Source organism: Salmo trutta, chromosome 13 (assembly GCF_901001165.1).
Source record: "Salmo trutta chromosome 13, fSalTru1.1, whole genome shotgun sequence".
Lineage (NCBI taxonomy): Eukaryota > Metazoa > Chordata > Actinopteri > Salmoniformes > Salmonidae > Salmo > Salmo trutta.
This window is the reverse complement of record NC_042969.1, coordinates 26,175,025-26,199,009: the sequence shown is the minus strand read 5'-3', so window position 1 is coordinate 26,199,009 and position 23,985 is coordinate 26,175,025. Positions and strand designations below refer to the sequence as shown.

Here is a 23,985-nt window from a genome sequence, read left to right as displayed (position 1 = left end):
TCTTCCTGGGGTCCATCAAAATTAAGGCAGTTATACAACTGTAAGTGATGTTGTTGTTTTTCTCTTAGCCAGGCTTCTTTAACTACAACTTAGTGATTTGCAAAACGTTCCAAAATGATGGGGTAATATGTATCGGCCAGCACTGAGATGCAGAGAGGTTGCAGGCACAGGTGTAGCAGCAATATTGATGTTACACAGGAAACAGAAACTGCTTGTTTACTACTTGATGTACTGTAGCTACTTGACAACATGCTCAGTAAGGTTCTCCTAACTATATATCTCTGTCTGTCATGACAACAACACAAAGCATATTGAAACAACAGGCTACTGTACAGAATGGTATATTTCTTCATCATATTCATTAGCTTTTGAGGCAGTAAATGAAATGACAAGCCTGATAGACTAAGCAGGTCTTGTGAGCCCTGCCTGGACATGTCTCTCCTCTGACAGAATTCTCTACCACCTGTCTCTCCACCTTCCCTCTTTGATGGGTGTCTCAGCAATAATAGATTCAACATTCTTTCAGATTCCATTCTGTGTTCCAGACCCAGGATACTATTCCGTAAGAATGGGTCAATGAGACACATAGAGGAGAAAAACATATTCTGGTGTGGGTTTCAGTTTTCAGTGGGAAAGATAGCATTGCCTAAAGCACAGAGCATCCTTACCTGGATCCCCTGGAATTGGTTGGGCTGATATTGCCTTAAACTGCTGTGTGTCTGTCACTCATGGAGTAAGATATGTGCACAGAACTCCCTCTCATGTGAGGTGCCCCAGGGTGCATAGCAATGTGAAACTGTAGAGCCATTGTGTTTTTACAAGGACAGCAGATATAGTCTAGTACCTGGCTATCATACATACTTCTCACTGGAGTGACTGAGAATTACTTTCTTCAGAGAAAGAAGTAGCACATTATTATTTTATCAGCACGTCTTCCTGTGAAAAGAAAATGTGGATAGACTGTATGAGGCAATATTCTCATTTAATAAATAATCATAATTTCATCAGAAGTGCAAAACTTTCCCACAGGAATTATTTAAAATATGTATCATGCTTTTCATGAAGGGAGGTGATACATGACAGCTCTAACACATCCAGAGTAATCATACAGCAGAAGAGATAACAACACAATTTGCATGACCTATTTGGGATATTGCTTCTGACTAAAAGTTGCAATCGAAAATGTATTCTAAAAGGATAAACATGGGATATCACTTTGTAATTTGTTAGAATTGTATTCTTTATTTGAGCAATGCAAAGGGAAACGCCACTACAACATACTGTACTGTACTACAACATACTGTACTGTACTACAACATACTGTACTACCACATCCTGTTCTGTACTACAACATACTGTACTGTACTACAACATACTGTACTACAACATACTGTACTACTACATGCTGTACTGTACTACTACATACTGTACTGTACTACAACATACTGTACTACCACATACTGTACTGTACTACAACATACTGTACTACCACATACTGTACTGTACTACAACATACTGTACTGTACAACAACATACTTACTACCACATCCTGTTCTGTACTACTACATGCTGTACTGTACTACTACATACTGTACTGTACTACAACATACTGTACTACCACATACTGTACTGTACTACAACATACTGTACTGTACTACACCATACTGTACTACCACATCCTGTTCTGTACTACAACATACTGTACTGTACTACTACATACTGTACTGTACTACAACATACTGTACTACCACATACTGTACTGTACTACAACATACTGTACTGTACTACAACATACTGTACTACTACATACTGTACTACCACATACTGTACTGTACTACTACATACGGTGCTGTACTACTACATACTGTACTACCACATACTGTACTGTACTACAACATACTGTACTGCACTACTACATACTGTACTGTACTACAACATACTGTACTACTACATACTGTACTGTACTGCACCATACTGTACTACCACATACTGTACTACCACATACTGTACTGTACTACTACATACTGTACTGTACTACAACATACTGTACTGCACTACCACATACTGTACTGTACTACAACCTACTGTACGACCACATAAAATACAAAGGAAGGGAAAGTCGAACCTGACTGCCCGTCTGTAAATATCAAATAGCTTGATAACATTGCCAATGCACGCTCATAGGTGGGTGTCGGGCAAGATTTCATTTTCAAAAGTTCTGTGCTGTATTGCCAACTCCATCCATTGTCTGGCATTCTCATTACCTCACTGCTGTAAGGATTTCTTCCAGACAGGAACGAGCGCTCGAGCTGGATGACGTCACTTCTTGCAGTGCACGCGTATCCCACGCTGCTGCTGCGCTCGAGCCGCTCATTCAGAGCGAGGAGCCAGGAATGTCATCTCTGACTCATTAACGACTTCCAAATATACTCTTCCTTTAGATATTAAAGGATAAAACATAACTTCAGATGAATTCAGTTTGCAGTATCCCCGTTCAAATTCGTCTTGTTTTGGCAACAAGGAATGTTGTCAACTACTTGAGTAGCAGAAAGTTGTGAGAAGGTGAGTTTCCATGTAGGGCTGTCTGTAGGCTAATTACCCTGCAATCGTTTTTAGAGTATTGATGTTAATTTGCACATTCTGTTATAAATTATGCATTTGCTTAAACATTTTACTTGAGAAGTGGATTAATTGAATAAGCCTATCGACAATAATTTACAGTAGGCTATTTATATTCTTCCTCTCAAATGATCGCAAGTGTAGCTTGCAACAGGACAGTTATAGTTTACTTGTTTTATGCCTGTTAGAGAGAGTGCCTGCGTGTGAGAGTGCTCTATTATCCTACATTTTGACATTTTTGTCATTTAGCAGACGGATCTTACTCAGAGCGATTTACAGTCGGCCGTGGGATTTATTTAAGATACTCTTGAAACGTTTAATTGGATTTGGGGATTTGGCTTAAGTTGGCAGCATACCTAAGCATAGTAGTTCTCAAAACATACATCCAACTGCAATTTATTCACACTTGAGTCATAATTTCTTTTAGGAACTATGTTGATATACGAAGCCAACATGGGAAAGCTCTTCACAGCAATTGTTATGCAGATCTTATGGAGTTGCTCAGGAATACCTGGACAGCAGACATCACCATTTCAATTTACACAAACAGTATACAATACCACTATATATGAAAACTCAGCTGCTAAAAGCTATGTAGAATGTCCAATTAAAATGGGAATATACATCACAGACCCATCCTGGGACATTCAATACAAAATAGAATCTGGAGATGGTGAGGTTTTATTCAAGGCTGAAGAATATGTACTGGGAGACTTCAGTTTCCTGCGAATTAGGACCAAAGGAGGCAGCTCTGCTATACTCAACAGGGAAGTGAAGGAGCACTACTCACTGAGAGTCAAAGCACTAAAATGGAGCACCAACGCTGTCGCTCAAACAAGAGTTCACGTGCGAGTTCTGGACACCAATGATCTCCGGCCACTTTTCTCACCAACCTCCTACACTGTTTCCGTGCCTGAAAACGCTGCCATCAGAACTAGCATCGTGAGAGTCACCGCCACCGACGCCGACGTCGGCTCAAATGCAGAGTACTATTTCAGCTTGGGAGGAGAACACACCGATATGTTTGCCATTCATCCCACCAGTGGGGTGATTACTCTCATGGCCAGGCTGGATTACGCTGAGCGGAGGCTGTTTGAGATGGATGTCTTGGCTGTAGATCGGGGCATGAAACTCTATGGGAGCAGTGGCTTCAGCAGCACAGCCAAGCTGACGGTCAGGGTACTGCAGGCCAATGAGCACGCTCCCGTCCTCACAGCTGTTCCCTTAGCTCCATCAGCCACAGACACTGACCCTACATATGCTCTAGTAACCGTGGAAGACAATGATCAAGGGCCTAATGGTGAGATAGCGTCGCTGAGTATAGTCGCTGGGGACCCACTCCAGCAGTTTAGGGCAGTGAAAACCAGCCCTGGTGGAAAAGAATACAGGGTCAAAGCCATTAAGGATGTGGACTGGGATAGTTGTCAGTTTGGATGCAATCTTACACTACAGGCCGAGGATAAAGGTAGCCCACCACAGTTCTCCTCCGCTGAAGTCATTAGAGTGAAATCCCCACGTGTTGATGTAAGGGCTCCTACATTTGAAAAAAACATTTACAGAGTCAACCTGACAGAATTTGCCCCGCCCAACACTTTTGTTGTAATGGTGAGAGCTATGCCAAATCACCCCATGTTAAAATACTCCATCAAATACCCCAAGATCCAACAGATCACTCATCCTTTCACTATTAATTCAAACACAGGCTTGATAACAACAACTGCAGCTATCCAAGCCGACCGTGCCAGCAAGTATGACTTTGAGGTGATTATTAACCAAGAACAAGCATCAACCAGGGTGGTCATCAACGTGATTGATGTGAATAATAACGCACCAGTTTTTCAGCAACCGTCCTACAAAGGCAATGTCAATGAAAATGTACCAGTGGGGACCAGCATCCTCACGGTCAGTGCTAGCGACATGGATGAAGGAGAGAATGGTTACGTTACTTACACCATCGCCAATGTAAACCCACCACAGCCTTTTACCATAGATTACTTCACAGGTGTCATCAGCACTGCCAGAGAATTGGACTATGAAAGGATGCCAAGGGTTTACAACCTCCGAGTCAGAGCTTCAGATTGGGGCTCTCCTTTCTGCCGTGAAGTGGAGACTCCAGTTTCTATTACACTCAACAACCTCAATGACAATGAGCCCTTGTTTGAGAAGGTTGACTGTGGAGTGAGCTTACCAAGAGACTACAGGGTGGGTGGGCAGATAGCCGCGGTGTCTGCTATCGATGCAGACAACATGGAAGGGGTTCAGCATGTAGTCATAGATGGTAACAGCCTTGGTCTTTTTGACCTGACACCAGACACTGGGCTGTTATCACTCAAGTTGCCCTTACATGACGGCGAGGCTGCAAGTTTGTCCTTCCACTCCTTACAAATTAGTGCCAACGATGGGGAGACATCAAGTAAGCCAATGTTTGTGAACATCACAGTCCAGTCTGGTTCAGGAGCCGTCTTCGAACAGTGTGTGGATACAGGAGTGGTTGGGCGTATGGCTGAGAAGCTGCTTCTTGGCACCATGCCCCACTCTCAAAGGGAAGATCATTTTGAGGACATTCATTCAATAAATAATTATTCTCCTCACTTTGTGGACTCTACTCCTAAGGTCATTGAGGTTAAAGAGGACCTACGAGTTGGGATGAGGATAGCTCATCTAAGTGCCATAGACGCAGACAGTGGCTTCAGTGGAACATTGATGTTTGTGATATCTGGAGGAGATGTTGAGAGTCGTTTCATGATTGAAATGGACACTGGTTGGCTAAAGATTATGGAGCCGTTAGACAGAGAAATAACGGATCAATATACTCTCAACATCACTGTGTATGATCTGGGAATACCACAGCGGTCAGTGTCACATGTCTTACAGATCAATGTCCTGGATTCAAATGACAACAGCCCAAACTTCCTTCAGAATAGCTACTCTGTATCGATAAGGGAGGATACAGACGTAGGAACAGCTGTCATTCAGGTTGATGCTACAGATAAAGATTCAGGGGCCAACAGAATCATCAGGTATTCCTTGATGGCTGAGTCCGATCACTTTGTCATAGATGACCAGACGGGAGTGGTGAAGGTTAAAAGTCCATTGGACCGGGAGCTACACCCAACAATTATCCTAAAAGTTGTGGCCTGTGATCAGGCAGTTGATGAACTTCAGATGATTTCTACAGTATCTCTGAAAATAGTGTTAGAGGATGTCAATGACAACCCTCCTAGGTTTTTCCCCCTCCACCAGCGCGTGAAGGTGCGGGAGGACCTCCCGCTAGGGGCGGTGGTGGTCTGGCTACAGGCCCATGACCCTGACCAAGGTCAGTCTGGACAGGTCCGTTTCAGCCTGCTGGACAATGGAGATGGAGACTTTGATGTTGATAAAACAAACGGTGCTGTTCGTATATTAAAGACCCTGGACTTTGAGAGGAGACAAGTGTATAACCTGACAGCCAGAGCCAAAGATAAAGGGAAACCTGAGTCGTTGTCCTGCACCTGTTTTATTGAAGTCTACGTAGTAGATGTGGATGAGAATCTGCACCAGCCTCGGTTTGCATCTTTTGTGGATAAGGGAAGTGTGAGAGAAGATGCTCCTATTGGCACAACTATAATGACAGTTACAGCACAAGACAATGACCAAGGTAGAGATGGAGAAATACGCTATTCTATAAGGGACGGATCAGGCCTCGGAGTATTCACCATAGATGAAGAGAGTGGTAAGAGATTTCTTCTTTTTAAAATGATTTTCCCACAAAAATGATAACATTTAAACCTAACCCTGCTACAGCATTGAAATGTACTATATATTGCATGTTGTAACCAGGTGAATGCAAAAATATATGCATATATTTTCTTGTTTGGCCAAAACATTTGTCCCTTTAGGCCAACACAACCCTTTATCAGTGAGGTATTTAAAACCTGGTTATTCTTCAACTTACTTTGCATTTTCAATTATGTTTTTGACTTATATCTGGACTTTCAGCCTGTAATGTTTGCTATGTAAAGTAGAGAGCACAGAGCTGGGATCTCGAGCCATGTGAGAGACCAGAGTTCCCAGTGATGCCTTGCTCAGTGGAAGCTCAGCCCAAACTGTGACTGACATGAAACATGCTTCTTCTCTTTCTCCTCACAGGTGTCATACAGACACAGGAGCTTTTAGACCATGAGACCACCAATCGTTACTGGCTGACTATCTATGGCACCGACCTAGCTGTGGTGCCTAAGTCGTCCTTCATGGAGGTCTACATTGAGGTTAGTTTATTGTTGGATTGTGTTACTTTTTGTCCATGTCCCTCTTTTTTATTTATCTTAATGCACACACTGTAGCACTTTGCGATTGTTTTTCAATGACATCCATGTTCGAAATCTAATGTATGAGTATTTATTATTCAGGTTGAAGATGTCAACGACAACGCACCACAGACCTCCGAGCCAGTCTATTACCCTGAGGTCATGGAGAATTCCCCCAAGGATGTATCTGTTATCCAGGTCCATACTTCTCAACGTACTTTTAAAGAAGCACTTTTGTAAACTTCCACTGTCCTCCGAGAGATGCTGAGTGTTCTCTCTTCTGTTATCCAGGTGGAGGCAGTGGACCCTGACTCTGGAAACAGTGACCAGTTCTACTATAAGATAACCAGCGGGAACCCACAGGGATTCTTCAGCATCGACCACCAGACTGGTGCGATCCTAAACACTATTCATGCATTTCTACAGTGGTTCTTCTTTTAAAAGTTGTGGCGCACTGCAGCACAGCTAGCGGGGTGCCACAGAATTCTATGGCACGTTATTTAAGTGTCAGCCATTGTTGCCAGAATGACGCAATTTACCACAATCTGCCACCATCTACCACAAACGGTCGCGGCATAAGCTCAAAACTTTTAAAGGAATATCCTCACTATGCTTTGTATTGTTACACACTGAATTTTGTGTGGGACTGTCCTATTGCGTCATCATGTTTAACTGATTTTAGCCAAAGTGTTGTACTTTTCGTTATACTGTAAACCATTTGATGTCATAACAAGCGCAACATCCCTGAAAAGTTTTGCACAGTAGGCTAATTTAAACATGAATGTTTTCAGTTTGCATAGACATCACACTCAGTATGAACTCTTCTCATGGAAGCGCTCCTGTTATGCAAAGTTTTATGGCAGCACTCCCTGTAAAGTAAATCTAACATTGCTAGTCCAGTGTAGAGCTAGTGTTGCTGTCTGTCCAGCATATATCTCTGTGTTTCATGTCAGTGTCATCTGGGTGAGCCTGGTCCCAGATCTGTATGTGCTTGTTTAGCCAACTCCTTGTTATGTCATGAAACAGTCAGAGGACTTGGCTAATGCAAATACAGATCTGGGACCAGGCTAGAGATTGATGGCCCCACCATGTAATTTAGTTTATTTCTAACACTGCACTACTTTCTGTTGTGTCCATGAGAAAGCCCTTGTGCACCCAGCCAACAGGGTTTACTGACCATGAGAAAGCCCTTGTGCACCCAGCCAACAGGGTTTACTGACCATGAGAAAGCCCTTGTGCACCCAGCCAACAGGGTTTACTGACCATGAGAAAGCCCTTGTGCACCCAGCCAACACAACAGGGTTTACTGACCATGAGAAAGCCCTTGTGCACCCAGCCAACAGGGTTTACTGACCATGAGAAAGCCCTTGTGCACCCAGCCAACAGGGTTTACTGACCATGAGAAAGCCCTTGTGCACCCAGCCAACAGGGTTTACTGTCAATGAGAAAGCCCTTGTGCACCCAGCCAACAGGGTTTACTGACCATGAGAAAGCCCTTGTGCACCCAGCCAACAGGGTTTACTGACCATGAGAAAGCCCTTGTGCACCCAGCCAACAGGGTTTACTGACCATGAGAAAGCCCTTGTGCACCCAGCCAACAGGGTTTACTGTCAATGAGAAAGCCCTTGTGCACCCAGCCAACAGGGTTTACTGACCATGAGAAAGCCCTTGTGCACCCAGCCAACAGGGTTTACTGACCATGAGAAAGCCCTTGTGCACCCAGCCAACAGGGTTTACTGACCATGAGAAAGCCCTTGTGCACCCAGCCAACAGGGTTTACTGTCAATGAGAAAGCCCTTGTGCACCCAGCCAACAGGGTTTACTGTCCATGAGAAAGCCCTTTCACTGTAAATCAACCAACTTCTACCGCTGCACACAAAGCCAGTGGTTGCATCCCCAATGGCACCCTATTCCCTATATCGTGCACTTACTTTTGACCAGAGTGCTGATCAAAAGGAGTGCAATATGTAGGTAATAGGGTGCCATTTGCGACAGGGACTGTATCTGGTTTTAGCTACCAATTCTCTGAAGAGAACAATGTCGGCGTTTTTACAAAAAAAGACCCTGTGGAGAACAGATCCAGCCAAGTAGGAAATGTATTCCTCCTCTAATAACTTCCAGACAGTCCTACTGTAGTCTGTAGACCTATAATAGGTTACCTATCCTTAGCTACAGTATTAGAATATGTTTTCCCTCTGATACAGTAAATCTTGTCTTGTTTCTTTATACTATAACTGTTGAGAAGAATAAGTTACTTCCATTATGTCATTATTTTGTTACTTCATTGTTAATTCAAGTAGCAATCAAGAACCTTCCCAGCCCTATGTTGTGGTGGACTTTCCCCCTCCATAACTAACATAATGCTATGCTATCAACAGGCTTGGCTTACAAAATGTATTTTTTTCCCACTGCTAATCATACATAGCACATTAAACAGCCATCGTTTATGTGGTTTCAATGGGCAAGTGGACTCCACATTTAACCTAACAAGCATCCCGTTAAATCTTGGGAAAAAACTGTTTTCCTTTCCTCAGAATATGGCACAAACTTGTTGTAATGGAAGTGGTTAATTTCTTTGGGCTTATGTGCATGAATTTGTGTATAAAACCTGTGTTTATGGCCCTGTGTTTAAGGACCATATATAAAGTAGAACATGTCTGAAGGTCTATTCCAGCTCCTCAGGGCTGGGTGGAGCTTGGTACAAGAAAGAAACATTCTACAGTATGCCTCTGAAACATACCCATGTTGATTTGCCTTTGAATAACATTAACCCACATTATCAGTGATGCAAATGGGAGTTTTGCAAGAACAGAGGAGTATCTTACATGTAGATCATGACTGTATTAATACAGTCTGTGTTTGATGTCTGACCTGACAGGTTTGGTGACAACCACTTCCAGAAAACTGGACAGAGAGCAGCAAGAGGAACATACACTGGAGGTGAACCATCTTTTATATGTAGTGTCATCCTATTGGACGTTCTGGAAATCAATATCCAATTAATCAAAATATGAATATCTAACATACTGTAAAAGTGACACCTAATGCTTGCTTGACCCTTTCCCTCCTTCCTCACTCCCAGATCACAGTAACAGACAAGGGCGTCCCAGCCAGGTCCACAGCTGTCCGGGTGGTGGTGAGGGTGCAGGATGAGAACGACAACACCCCACAGTTCCTGGAGAAGATCTATAAGGTCCAGCTCCCAGAGAGTGTCAGGGACAGGTCAGAGAGGGTCAGGTCAGAGAGGGACAGGGACAGGTCAGATGGAGACAGGGAGAGACCAACAGAGAGGAGGGGGGTTGCTAAGAGAGAGCCCATCTACAGAGTGATCGCCTCTGACAGAGACACGGGCTCCAACGCTGAGGTGTCCTACAGCATCGAGGGGGGAGACGAGCAGGGGAGGTTCTTCATCGAACCCCAAACTGGCCATGTGTTTTCCAGAGAGATTGTCTTGGCAGGACAGCATGCCATCCTTACAGTAAGTCTGTACAGTTGCAGTAGCTACTTTGGTATTACATCTGTTTAGCGATGAGATGTATTCAATTATCTATCATATCTATATATCCATTCAACAACAGCCTGCAGCTTCAAACTTTGTTTAAATATGAACTAGTTAAAGACATGCAATATGTCTGCTCAACATGTGTATTAAGTCTGCTCAACATGCTACTGATGTATAACATGTGTATTAAGTCTGCTCAACATGCTACTGATGTATAACGTGTATTAAGTCTGCTCAGCATGCTACTGATGTATAACATGTGTATTAAGTCTGGCAACATGCTTCTGATGTACAGTATAACATGTGTATTAAGTCTGCTCAGCATGCTACTGATATATAACATGTGTGTTAAGTCTGCTCAGCATGCTACTGATGTATAACGTGTATTAAGTCTGCCAACATGCTACTGATGTATAACATGTGTATTAAGTCTGCTCAACATGCTACTGATGTATAACATGTGTATTAAGTCTGGCAACATGCTTCTGATGTACAGTATAGCATGTGTATTAAGTCTGCTCAGCATGCTACTGATGTATAACATGTGTGTTAAGTCTGCTCAGCATGCTACTGATGTATAACGTGTATTAAGTCTGCTGAACATGCTACTGATGTATAACGTGTATTAAGTCTATTCAATATGCTACTGATGTATAACTTGTATTAAGTCTGCTCAGCATGCTACTGATGTATAACGTGTATTAAGTCTGCTCAGCATGCTACTGATGTATAACGTGTATTAAGTCTGCTCAACATGCTACTGATGTATAACGTGTATTAAGTCTGCTCAACATGCTACTGATGTATAACGTGTATTAAGTCTGCTCAACATGCTACTGATGTATAACGTGTATTAAGACTGCTCAACATGCTACTGATGTATAACGTGTATTAAGTCTGCTCAATATGCTACTGATGTATAACGTGTATTAAGTCTGCTCAACATGCTACTGATGTATAACGTGTATTAAGTCTGCTCAACATGCTACTGATGTATAACGTGTATTAAGTCTGCTCAGCATGCTACGGATGTATAACGTGTATTAAGTCTATTCAATATGCTACTGATGTATAACGTGTACTAAGTCTGCTCAACATGCTACTGATGTATAACGTGTATTAAGTCTGCTCAACATGCTACTGATGTATAACGTGTATTGTCTGCTCAACATGCTACTGATATATAATGTGTATTAAGTCTGCTCAGCATGCTACTGATGTATAACTTGTATTAAGTCTATTCAATATGCTACTGATGTATAACGTGTATTAAGTCTGCTCAGCATGCTACTGATGTATAACGTGTACTAAGTCTGCTTAGCATGCTACTGATGTATAACGTGTGTTAAGACAGCTCAACATGCTACTGATGTATAACGTGTATTAAGTCTGCTCAACATGCTACTGATGTATAACGTGTATTAAGTCTGCTCAGCATGCTACTGATGTATAACGTGGATTAAGTCTATTCAACAAGCTACTGATATATAACGTGTATTAAGTCTGCTCAACATGCTACTGATGTATAATGTGTATTAAGTCTGCTCAGCATGCTACTGATGTATAACGTGTATTAAGTCTGGCAACATGCTACTGATGTATAACGTGTATTAAGTCTGCTCAACATGCTACTGATGTATAACGTGTATTAAGTCTATTCAACATGCTACTGATGTATAACGTGTATTAAGTCTGCTCAGCATGCCACTGATGTATAACGTGTATTAAGTCTATTCAACATGCTACTGATGTATAACGTGTATTAAGTCTATTCAACATGCTACTGATGTATAACGTGTATTAAGTCTATTCAACATGCTACTGATGTATAACGTGTATTAAGTCTGCTCAGCATGCTACTGATGTATAACGTGTATTAAGTCTGCTCAACGTGCTACTCATGTATAACGTGTATTAATTCTGCTCAACGTGCTACTCATGTATAATGTGTATTAAATCCATTTAGCACAAGGCAGCACCTTAAGTATTTTTGTTAATAACACAGTTATTATCCCTTGCTCTTCCATGTTGTGCCGTTGCCCAGATTAAAGTGGTGGACAACGGGAGACCCCAAAGGTCCTCTACCTGTCGGCTGCACATTGAGTGGATCGTGAGGCCTGAGCCCTCCTCTGAGCCCTTGGTGTTTGAAGAGACCTCCCTCGCCTTCTCTGTCATGGAGACTGACCCAGTGGCTCACATGGTGGGGGTCATCTCCACCCAACCCATAGACTCACCTGTCTGGTTCCAAATCACAGGTAACCTGTAACACACATTTGTTTTTCCAGACTCACCTGTCTGGTTCCAAATCACAGGTAACCTGTAACACACATTTGTTTTTCCAGACTCACCTGTCTGCATCGAAATTACAGGAACCCAGCACATTAATCCTTTCCCAGGCAGAAAATATGTGAATGTGGGTTACTATTGTTGATATCACCATTATTCTGTAAAAACTTGAGCTGCTATGTTGAAATCTTTATGCTTACTTTCCCAAAGGTTTGCTAGGTAACAGCCCCTGTCAGAAATAAGGCTTGCTAGGTAACAACCCCTGTTAAACGTAAGGCTTGCTAGGTAACAACCCCTGTTAAACGTAAGGCATGCTAGGTAACAACCCCTGTTAAACGTAAGGCTTGCTAGGTAACAACCCCTGTTAAACGTAAGGCATGCTAAGTAACAACCCCAGTTAGAAGTAAGGCTTGCTAGGTAACAACCCCTGTTAAACGTAAGGCATGCTAAGTAACAACCCCAGTTAGAAGTAAGGCTTGCTAGGTAACAACCCCTGTTAAACGTAAGGCATGCTAAGTAACAACCCCAGTTAGAAGTAAGGCTTGCTAGGTAACAACCCCTGTTAGACGTCGTTCACTTCTCTTTCTCTTTACCTCTTCTCCTGCACTAATTAACTGTCCTACAACTGACAACTTGCTCTCTCTCCTGTTCTGCTCCTCCGATCCAACTCTCCTCTTTCTCTCACCCTCTTTGGATTTCTCTTTAATTGGCAAGGAGACATGCACGCTAAAGAAGTGTTTCACATCGCTCAAATGGCTTGCGACTTGACGTGTACTACAGAAGGTATCTGCTGCAGAGATTACCCAGATCTTGTTATCTACCTCCTGTTCTTTGTTAGGCTTTGTGATGCTTTCTCAGAATGCCCAACTTGTACAGATTTCATAGAAAAATGTAACATCGTTGATTAAATCAAATTGTGTATGTCTATTTTTGACATTTTTCCACTCTTGTGGTGTTATCAAATAGAATAATATTAAATAGGATTATATGGGTTTACTCTTAAGCATAGAAGACAATGCATCCAAAAAAAGCTCAATATGTCTCCTGTTGAGAGAAAGGGAAACGTTAATTTAATCCACTGTCACTTCTCATTACGCTGATAACAGGTGGCAACGCTGACAGCCGCTTCGATATAGGCAAGGGCAGTGGAACCGTCATTTTAGCCAAACCTCTCCATGCAGAACCAAAATCAAATTACAGCCTGACAGTGGAGGCAACAGATGGAAACAGATACATCAGCACCCAGGTAATTCACGACACTGAAAAACACAGGACTGAATAGATTTTTTTTTACAGATAACTCCTGCCATATGGGTGCCATGCTAGCATCCAGGGAATGCCGTCTTGTCACACTGCCGAATGACAAATGAGTTGGCTTTTGGATTTTTATGTATATCTTCCAACGTATTTTAAATGATTCAGAGATATTGTAAAGCAGGGGTTGGCAACAGGCCTACTGGGCAAAACCGGCCCGTAAAGGGATTATTTAGGGGGCAATGTTTTTAGTAAAAAACTTTATTTTGAATAAAAGTATTCTAATGAATAAAAAAAGAGACGTGATCGTGTCTCAATGTAATTAAGGTATGACATTTTTGGGCTTAGTTGTGGTCAATTTGCAGTGTACAAATGATTATAATTATGTTGCATCCCCCCGACCATCTGTCAACGACTGAGTCTATACTTAACAAAAATATAAACACAGCATGCAACAATTTCAAATATTTTTAGGTCAACTCATTAGGTCCTAATCTATGGATTTCACATGACTAGGCAGGGGTGCAGCCATCAGTAGACCTGGGAGGGCATAGGCCGACCTACTTGGGAGCCAGGTCCAGCCAATCAGAATTATTTTTTTCCCCACAAAAGGGCGTTATTACAGACAGAAATACTCCTCAGCTTCATCAGCTGTCTGGGTGGCTGGTCTCAGAAGATCCCGCAGGTGAAGCCGGATGTGGAGGTCCTGGGCTGGCGTGGTTCCATGTGGTCTGCGGTTGTGAGGCCGGTTGTACATACTGCCAAATTCTCTAAAATTACATTGGGAGGCGGCTTATGGTAGAGAAATTAACATTACATTCTCTGGCAACAGCTCTGGTGGACATTCCTGTAGTCAGCATGCCAATTGCACGCTCCCTCAAACCTTGAGTCATTGATGGCATTGTGTTGTGTGACAAAATGCACATTTTATAGTGGCCTTTTATTGTCCCCAGCGTAAGGTGCACCTGTATAATGATCATATTGTTTAATCAGCTTCTTGATATACCACACCTGTCAGGTGGATGGATTATCTTGGCAAAGGAGAAATTCTCACCAACAGGGATGTAAACAAATGTGTGCAGAAAATGTTAGAGAAGTAAGCTTTTTGTGCATAGGAACATTTCTGGGATCTTTTATTTCACCTCATGAAACATGGGACCAACACTACATGCTGCGTTTATATTTTTGTTCAGTATAGTTGTAAAATGTTAAATGCAATAAATCGGTGAAGACTGACATTAGGGAATCAAAAAGAAGAAGCACTAGCTATAATGTTGTGGGCCTTAGGCTGCGACCTTGTAAGAGATTTCATATACTGCACACATTACCTTGAGACCAAGGCAATTTTATCTAGGTATAGTTTGTGTTGAGTGATCTGCATCAAATACATATACCTCCTTGTTCCTACAGCCACAACATCCTCAGGCCGTCCATGTGTGCTTGTTGTTGGTGGAGGATTTGTAGGTGTGTGTGCACATAAATGGCATGCATCACCATGACCAACTGCCTGGGGTGAAGCGATTGGTTAGACAGGGAATGACATTCACTGTTTTGTTATGGTTCAGTTTCAGTCTCAGTTTCAGTGTCTCTGGTTCCAGAGAAATTCCACCATGAAATGATAATCATGAGCTGCATACTAAATGGCACCCTATTCCTTATATAGTAGTGCACTACATTAGGGATAGGCTGTCATCGTGGACGCACACATGGCCTTCATATGGTTTTAAAGGTCCAGGTTTAGAGAATTGTTTACCCAAGCGGTTTTATTGCAATCTAGACATCTGCCAAACACCCAATCAATTTCTTCATTTGTTTGTTTATAGTGACTTTTTCTCTAAAAATCACATTTATTTATGGCAATTTCTACCTCAGTATAACACTACCATATGTTCCTGCACATAATGCCGTTGAGTCACATCTCTTTCCCCTCTTATGTGGGTTTATGGAGTATGGAACTAATGTTGAAAATAGCTACAGTACCAAAATATTGGACATTAAAACAGGATCTTAGAAGTGAACACTTTTAGTGCTGATTCCACTCAGGAAACAAGGGAAGACTATTTTAAATATAAAAGTGTAATGCATGACAGCAATGAAGATGTCCGCACTTAAAGCTTACTGTTAAGTTCATTTGCAAGATGTTGGAAATCGGTGCAACAAATACTTACACAGCAATGCATGCTGTTATTTTCATTTGCATACTGTTGTAACTAAATGCATTTTGAAACAAACAGCCTCTTTTCAATTTGCAGTATGTTGGAAATTGGTGCAACAAATACACAGCCTCTGTCTTCATTTACCTAGGTGTTCATCAAAGTGATTGACACCAACAACCACCGGCCCCAGTTCTCTCAGCCCCAGTATGAGGTCAGCATCCCAGAGGACACAGCACCAGAATCAGGCATTCTGCAGCTCAGTGCCACAGACAGAGACCAGAGGAACAAGCTAACCTTCACTCTCCTGAGCAGCACTGATCTCTTCAGCCAGAGGAGGTTCAGGCTGGACCCTGGGACGGGACAGCTCTACACCACAGAACCTCTGGACCACGAGGTCATGAACAAACACACCCTCACTGTCATGGTAAGACAACATGAGGGATCTACCGCCACGCCCTCACTGTCATGGTAAGACGACATGAGGGATCTACCGCCACGCCCTCACTGTCATGGTAAGACGACATGAGGGATCTACCGCCACGCCCTCACTGTCATGGTAAGACGACATGAGGGATCTACCGCCACGCCCTCACTGTCATGGTAAGACGACATGAGGGATCTACCGCCACACCCTCACTGTCATGGTAAGGCGACATGAGGGATCTACCGCCACGCCCTCACTGTCATGGTAAGGCGACATTAGGGATCTACCGCCACGCCCTCACTGTCATGGTAAAGCGACATGAGGGCTCTACCGCCACGCCCTCACTGTCATGGTAAGGCGACATGAGGGGTCTACCGCCATGCCCTCACTGTCATGGTAAGACAACACTAGGTATTTAACGTGGCTTTGTCCCAGATGGCACCCTATTCCCTTTATAGTGCACTACTTTTGACCATGGCCCACAAAAGTAGTGCACTATAGAGGGAGAAGGGTGCTATTATTTGGAACGCACAATGAGTCATGTATCACTCATAACACGCAAATCAAGCTGATAAACAAGCCTTTCAAATCAGATCAAATCAAGCTGACAAACAAGCCTTTCAGATAAAATCAAGCGGATAAACAGGCCTTTCTGTGTCACTGTGTGGATGTCTTGGTTGATGTTTTGTTTGAGAAACAGGCCTGTAGGAATAACTGGTACAGTGTAGCACCTACCCATGTGTGATATGTCTTATATGAGTACTGTGATCCATGTGTTTTCCAGGTGTGTGATGATTGTGTGCCTTTAAAGTGTAACCTGGTCAGAGTGATAGTTAACGTGGAGGACACCAATGATAACACCCCCTGGTTCACCAGCCCCCGGTACTCAGGCCAGGTGTTTGAGTCAGCTGCTGTGGGATCAGCTGTACTTCAAGTTACTGCTCAGGATCGAGACAGAGGAAGCAATGCAGAGATCAGCTACATCATAGAGTCAGGTACAGTACTGTTCCTACCACACTGTTGAAACCATGACTCTCTGTGTACCATGACTTGTTAGTCTTTGACTATTAATTAATAACTACAGTACACCAGACTGTAGAATAACAATCCATGCTGTTACTAATATTTTGGTTTTTACTCTCTTTTGCTGTTTTACCTTCACAGGGAACGAGGACAACATGTTTGCTATCGACCTAGTCCTGGGGACCATTACAGTGGCTAAGGAGCTAGATCGTGATGACAAGAGTCAGTTTGAGCTGGCTGTAAAGGCGTCAGACAGAGGAGCGCCTCCACTGAGTGTGGTGACAGCAGTACGTATAGCTGTCACTGTGCCAGATAACACCAGGCCCAGGTTCCCTGAGGAGGAGATCTCAGCTGTTATCAGTGAGACAGCCCCTGTAGGGAGCTTAGTTACTCTGGTCTCTGCCTCCAGTCACTCTTCTGTCCTCTACCAGATCAGAGAGGGAAATGTCAACAACGCCTTCGATATCAATCCAACCTCTGGGGTTGTTGTCACTCAGAGGCTGTTGGACTATGAGAGTGTGTCTTCATATAAACTGACAGTGCAGGCCACCAACATGGCAGAGATGGTGAACTATGTTACAGTCCTTATTCACCTCAAAGATGAGAATGACAACAGTCCAGTGTTCACACAGACAGAGTTCAGAGGAGTTGTCAGTGAGTCCGCCCCTGTTAACAGTATGGTGCTAACCAATGGAAAGTCTCCTCTGGTTATCCAAGCCACTGATGCTGACAGTGATCTGAATGGCAGGCTGGTCTACCAGATTGTAGAGCCCTATGTCCTTGACTACTTCGCCATTGACTCCAGCACCGGAGCCATTCGCACTGTCACTGGCCTGGATTATGAGCAGAGGTCAGAGTTCAACTTCACTGTGCAGGTCCATGACAGTGGAAAGCCACAACTTTTCTCTGAGACCATAGCCTATGTCACCATCCACATCACTGATGTCAATGATTGCCCCCCAACATTCAGCCAAGACGTGTTTGAGACCTCTGTCATAGTGCCAACCTACAGTGGAGTGAAGGTGATTTCTATAAACGCCACTGATCTGGATTCAGGAGCTGGTTCCAAACTGCTGTTCTCTATCTCAGATGGAAACATAGGAGGTCAATTCATGATTGATCCCAAGTCAGGCGTTATTTCTGTTTTGAATCCAGCCCAATTGCGAAATGGGTACGAGTTGACAGTCAGAGTGTCTGATGGGAAGTTCACCAAGACTGCCATGATCAAAATTAACATAAGAGAGAATCAGAACAAGGATCTGGCGTTTGCCAAGGACCTGTATACTGTCTCTCTACCAGAGAACTCATCTGAGAGGAAAACTCTGGCTGTGGTGACTGCTGCGAGAAAAAGGTTAAACGAACCTCTGTTTTACACCATCCTGAACCCACAGGGGAGGTTTGAAATTGGACACACCTCTGGTGTGCTGTTTACGACTGGAGTACCTTTCGATCGAGAGGAACAGGATACGTTTCAGATCGTTGTGGAGGTGACGAAGGAACACAGATCCTCAGGGGTGGCTCATGCTCTTGTGGTGGTGACCATTGAAGATGTAAATGACAATAAGCCTGTGTTCGTGGGACTCCCCTACTCAGCCCTGGTGCAGTTAGATTCAGCAGTGGGTCAGGTTGTCAGGCAGATAACCACAGTGGATAAAGACATTGGTAGGAATGCTGAGATCAAATACCAGCTGAAAGAAGACTGGGGATATTTTCAGATCAGCCCGTCAGGGGAAATCTCACTCAAAAGGACCATTCACCCAGAAGACGTTGACACTAAGTTTGCAATCAGCGTCATCGCTAAAGACAGAGGGGACCCGTCTCTCTCGGCAACAGTGGAGGTGGCGGTGACAGTGGTGAACAAAGCCGTACCTGTGTTTGAAAAATCATCCTATGACATAGTTATACCAGAGGATGTTCCATTAGACACCTCCATTGTGAAGATCCAGGCCAATGCTTCAGAGGGACCAAGGACTGTCTATAGCATCTCTAAGGGAGACCCTTTAGGTCAGTTCTCCATTAGTTTCATCACTGGTGTCATCCATGTTGTACAGCCGTTGGACTACGAGACCCACCCAGCATACAGACTTAGTATCCGAGCCTCAGACTCACTTACAGGGGCTCACTCTGAAGTTTTCCTTGACATTATCTTGGGGGACGTCAATGATAATGCACCGACTTTCAAAGAGAGGTTATATGAGGCTAGTGTGTCTGAGTTGGCTGACATTGACTCGTCAGTGTTACAGGTGTCTGCCACAGACTCAGACTCGGGCAACAACAAAGTGCTGTTTTACCAGTTAGTGGAGGAGGGGGGTGGCTCCTCAGATTACTTCACCATTGACCAAGACAGTGGGGTGATCATGACATCTGGCCTGTTAGACTTTGAGGTGGGACCACAACATAGGTTGGTGGTCAGAGCTGTGGATGGGGGTGTCCCTGCCCAATCCAGTGAGGTCCCAGTCATCATCTCAGTGACAGACATCAATGACAACCCACCAGTCTTCACACAGCATCTGTATAAGGCTATGGTCAGCCAGCTGGCCCAAAGGGGTCATTTTGTAGCCTGTGTGAGGACCTCTGATGCTGACCTGTCAGACACTAACCGCCTGGAGTACTCCCTACTCTCTGGCAATGAGGACTCCAGCTTCACCATAGACGGAAGGAGTGGAGAGATTGTCATATCGAAATACCGCAAGCTGAACAGGGAGACACTCTATAACCTCAGTGTGTCTGTGTCTGATGGGCTTTATAGTAGTGTATGTAACGTACAGGTCACAGTGGTCACTTCTAACCTCCACAGCCCCTCTTTCTCACACACTGACTCTATTGTAGAGCTGTTGGAGAACTCACCTGTTGGCACGTTGGTCACTCAAGTCACAGCTACCGATAAAGATCTTGGAGTGTATGGCAAGGTGACATATTACATAGTGAATGATGTCGCAAAGGACAGATTCACTATCAATGAAAATGGGGAGATTTTTACTGTGGAAAGCTTAGACAGAGAGAATGTAATCAGTAACCTAATCTCTATTAGTCTGATGGCTAAAGATGGAGGGGGAAAGCTAGGCTTCACCTCTGTCAACGTGATCCTGACTGATGTTAACGATAACGCTCCTCAGTTCAGGGCAGCAGAATACAAAGCCAATATTCCCAGGGATGTCTCTGAAGGAACTGTCATAGTCAGAGTTACAGCTGTGGACGCAGATGAAGGCAGCAATGCTGACATCACTTACACTGTAGAATCTGAGGTGGGAGGTTTTGACATACATCCTCTCAATGGTGATATAATTGCCAAAAACAATTTTACAGCTTATACAAATGACCTCTTTTCCTTTTATGTGAGTGCTAAAGACGCTGGAGATCCACCGAAAAAAACTTTGGTGCCAGTATACATCAGACTACTGCCCAAGGAGGTGACCGTGCCAAAACTAGTTGAGTTACAGAAGAGATGGTCAGTCAGTGAGGGTCTTCCTATAGGTTCTGAGATTGATGTCATCCAAGAGAGTGAGCAGCTTTTGATATACAACCTTGTTAAGGGCAGCACCCCTGAGAGCAACCAAGACCAAGTCTTCGTTGTCAACACAGACACAGGGAAGCTCAAACTAGCCAAACGTCTTGACTTTGAAACCACTAAATGGTACCTGCTGACTCTGCAGGCACAGGGCGACCTAGAGGACATTGATGTGATTACTACTGCCCAACTCCATATTCAGGTACAGGATGTCAACGATAACAGTCCACAGTTTGAATCAGACTCTTACAGATCATTTGTTGTTGAGAACCTACCTAAAGGGACCTCAGTGATTCAGGTGAGAGCTACTGATCTAGACTCAGGAGTGAACGGCCAGGTAACCTACAGTCTGGACCAGTATCAAAACTCTGTAGAGGTCCTGGGGATGTTTGCTGTGGATGGAGAGTCAGGGTGGGTCACAACCCTGAAGGAGCTGGACCGGGAGCGGCAGGACCGGTACTCAGTAGCAGTACTGGCTACAGACAGAGGGCATGACGGGAGGCTGAATACCGCTGCCACAGTGGAGGTGACGGTGGTAGACGTGAATGACAATCCTATGCGCTTCACGGCGGAGGTGTTCAGGGCCAGCGTCAGTGAGGACATCCCCGTTCCTAGCAGGGCCATAGCAGTCCTGAGGACCACCGACAGAGACTCTGAAGACCTCAACAAGCCAATCTGCTGTTTCATCACAGGTACTCTAGCTGACTTGAGTAAACAGATTGTCTTTGAATTACAGAATGTTACAGGGATGTTTCAGTTGCTTTGGATAATTTTGCAAGATTGTTTGTTACCCTGAATGTGAAATGTATTTTGCCTCTCCCAGGAGGTGATCCACGGGCTCAGTTTGACCTGGAGCACTCTCAGGGGGAGTGGAGGGTGGTGGTGAGGAGAGCTCTGGACAGGGAGGAGAGGGACAGTTACCTCCTGAACGTCACTGCTTCCGACGGAACGTCTGTGACCACAGCCACTGTGGAGATCAGTGTCCTCGATGCAAACGACAACAGTCCTGTCTGTGAGAGGGTAAGGGTTGGGCAGTGCAAAACGACAACAGTCCTGTCTGTGAGAGGGTAAGGGTTGGGCAGTGCAAAACGACAACAGTCCTGTCTGTGAGAGGGTAAGGGTTGGGCAGTGCAAAACAACAACAGTCCTGTCTGTGAGAGGGTAAGGGTTGGGCAGTGCAAAACGACAACAGTCCTGTCTGTGAGAGGGTAAGGGTTGGGCAGTGCAAAACGACAACAGTCCTGTCTGTGAGTGTAAGGGTTGGGCAGTGCAAAACGACAACAGTCCTGTCTGTGAGAGGGTAAGGGTTGGGCAGTGCAAAACGACAACAGTCCTGTCTGTTAGAGGGTAAGGGTTGGGCAGTGCAAAACGACAACAGTCCTGTCTGTGAGAGGGTAAGGGTTGGGCAGTGCAAAACGACAACAGTCCTGTCTGTTAGAGGGTAAGGGTTGGGCAGTGCAAAACGACAACAGTCCTGTCTGTGAGAGGGTAAGGGTTGGGCAGTGCAAAACGACAACAGTCCTGTCTGTGAGAGGGTAAGGGTTGGGCAGTGCAAAACGACAACAGTCCTGTCTGTGAGAGGGTAAGGGTTGGGCAGTGCAAAACGACAACAGTCCTGTCTGTGAGAGGGTAAGGGTTGGGCAGTGCAAAACGACAACAGTCCTGTCTGTTAGAGGGTAAGGGTTGGGCAGTGCAAAACGACAACAGTCCTGTCTGTGAGAGGGTAAGGGTTGGGCAGTGCAAAACGACAACAGTCCTGTCTGTTAGAGGGTAAGGGTTGGGCAGTGCAAAACGACAACAGTCCTGTCTGTGAGAGGGTAAGGGTTGGGCAGTGCAAAACGACAACAGTTCTGTCTGTTAGAGGGTAAGGGTTGGGCACTGCAAAACGACAACAGTCCTGTCTGTGATAGGGTAAGGGTTGGGCAGTGCAAAACGACAACAGTCCTGTCTGTTAGAGGGTAAGGGTTGGGTAGTGCAAAACGACAACAGTCCTGTCTGTGAGAGGGTAAGGGTTGGGCAGTACAAAGGCACTTAGAGAACATACTGTAACAGAGTGAAAGTACTTTTAAACAAAATGACCCTACGAAGTTTCTATGTAATATGAAGTCCTGTGAAGTTTCTTTGTAATATGACGTTTCTATGTAATACGAAGTCCAAAGTTTATATGTATTTTGTTGAGTTTCTTACAGAGTTGTTTACTTCATGTAACGTCCATGACTCCTCTACAGGCTCTCTATGCCCAGACAGTCCCTGAGAACACTCCTGAAGGGAGGCTGGTCCTGCAAGTCTCTGCCACTGATGCAGACATCCAATCCAACGCTCAGATCTCGTACACTCTCTCTGGAGATGGAGCTGATTACTTTAGCATTGAATCAGACACAGGTACTGTATATCAATCAAACATATAATCATCATGTTTGGAGAAAATTGTTCACCAAATGTTACTAGTAAATGTTCTAAGAGTGGAGCCTGTAGAACCTAAGACGTAGTTGTCTGTGCTGTGTGTATTCTGAAGGCCGGGTGAGAACCCTGTTGCCGTTGGACTGTGAGGAGAGGGATGTGTACAGTCTATTGGTGCAAGCGGAGGACGGAGGACAGCGTTACTGCCAGGCTAATGTGGTGATAACAGTGGGAGATGTCAACGATAACGCTCCTGAGTTCACAGCTGACCCCTACCCTGTCACTGTCTTTGAGAACACTGAGATAAACGCGTATGTGGCACGGCTACAGGCCACTGATCTGGATGCAGGTAAGAGGCCTTAACTTGCCAAAAAGTATTCATGTTATGATAAGATATATCCTGTTATTAGACAGAACTAATGTAATAAATGTGCGGCAATAATTACGATTTACGGCTCAATTAGAATAGATATGCTGATGCAATGAATAAAGAGCCTTGAGAAAAGTCCTAATTCACATTGAAAAGA

At 44.1% G+C, this 23,985-nt stretch overlaps 1 protein-coding gene across 1 annotated transcript in view; it reads left to right on the top strand.

Moving 5' to 3' along the window:
- The first annotated feature begins 2,356 nt into the window (after positions 1–2,356).
- fat1b (FAT atypical cadherin 1b) overlaps positions 2,357–23,985 on the top strand; it is a 52,182-nt gene continuing 30,553 nt past the window's right edge. Inside the window, exons 1-15 of the mRNA XM_029771616.1 lie at positions 2,357–2,562; positions 3,047–6,331; positions 6,748–6,866; positions 7,008–7,103; positions 7,197–7,296; positions 9,784–9,845; positions 9,988–10,383; positions 12,452–12,662; positions 13,800–13,939; positions 16,252–16,527; positions 17,312–17,522; positions 17,692–21,750; positions 21,882–22,078; positions 23,287–23,440; positions 23,574–23,807. Of these exons, the coding sequence (XP_029627476.1) occupies positions 3,052–6,331; positions 6,748–6,866; positions 7,008–7,103; positions 7,197–7,296; positions 9,784–9,845; positions 9,988–10,383; positions 12,452–12,662; positions 13,800–13,939; positions 16,252–16,527; positions 17,312–17,522; positions 17,692–21,750; positions 21,882–22,078; positions 23,287–23,440; positions 23,574–23,807 (9,535 nt within the window). The 5' untranslated portion in view covers positions 2,357–2,562; positions 3,047–3,051. The remainder of the gene's footprint in view (positions 2,563–3,046; positions 6,332–6,747; positions 6,867–7,007; positions 7,104–7,196; positions 7,297–9,783; positions 9,846–9,987; positions 10,384–12,451; positions 12,663–13,799; positions 13,940–16,251; positions 16,528–17,311; positions 17,523–17,691; positions 21,751–21,881; positions 22,079–23,286; positions 23,441–23,573; positions 23,808–23,985) is intronic.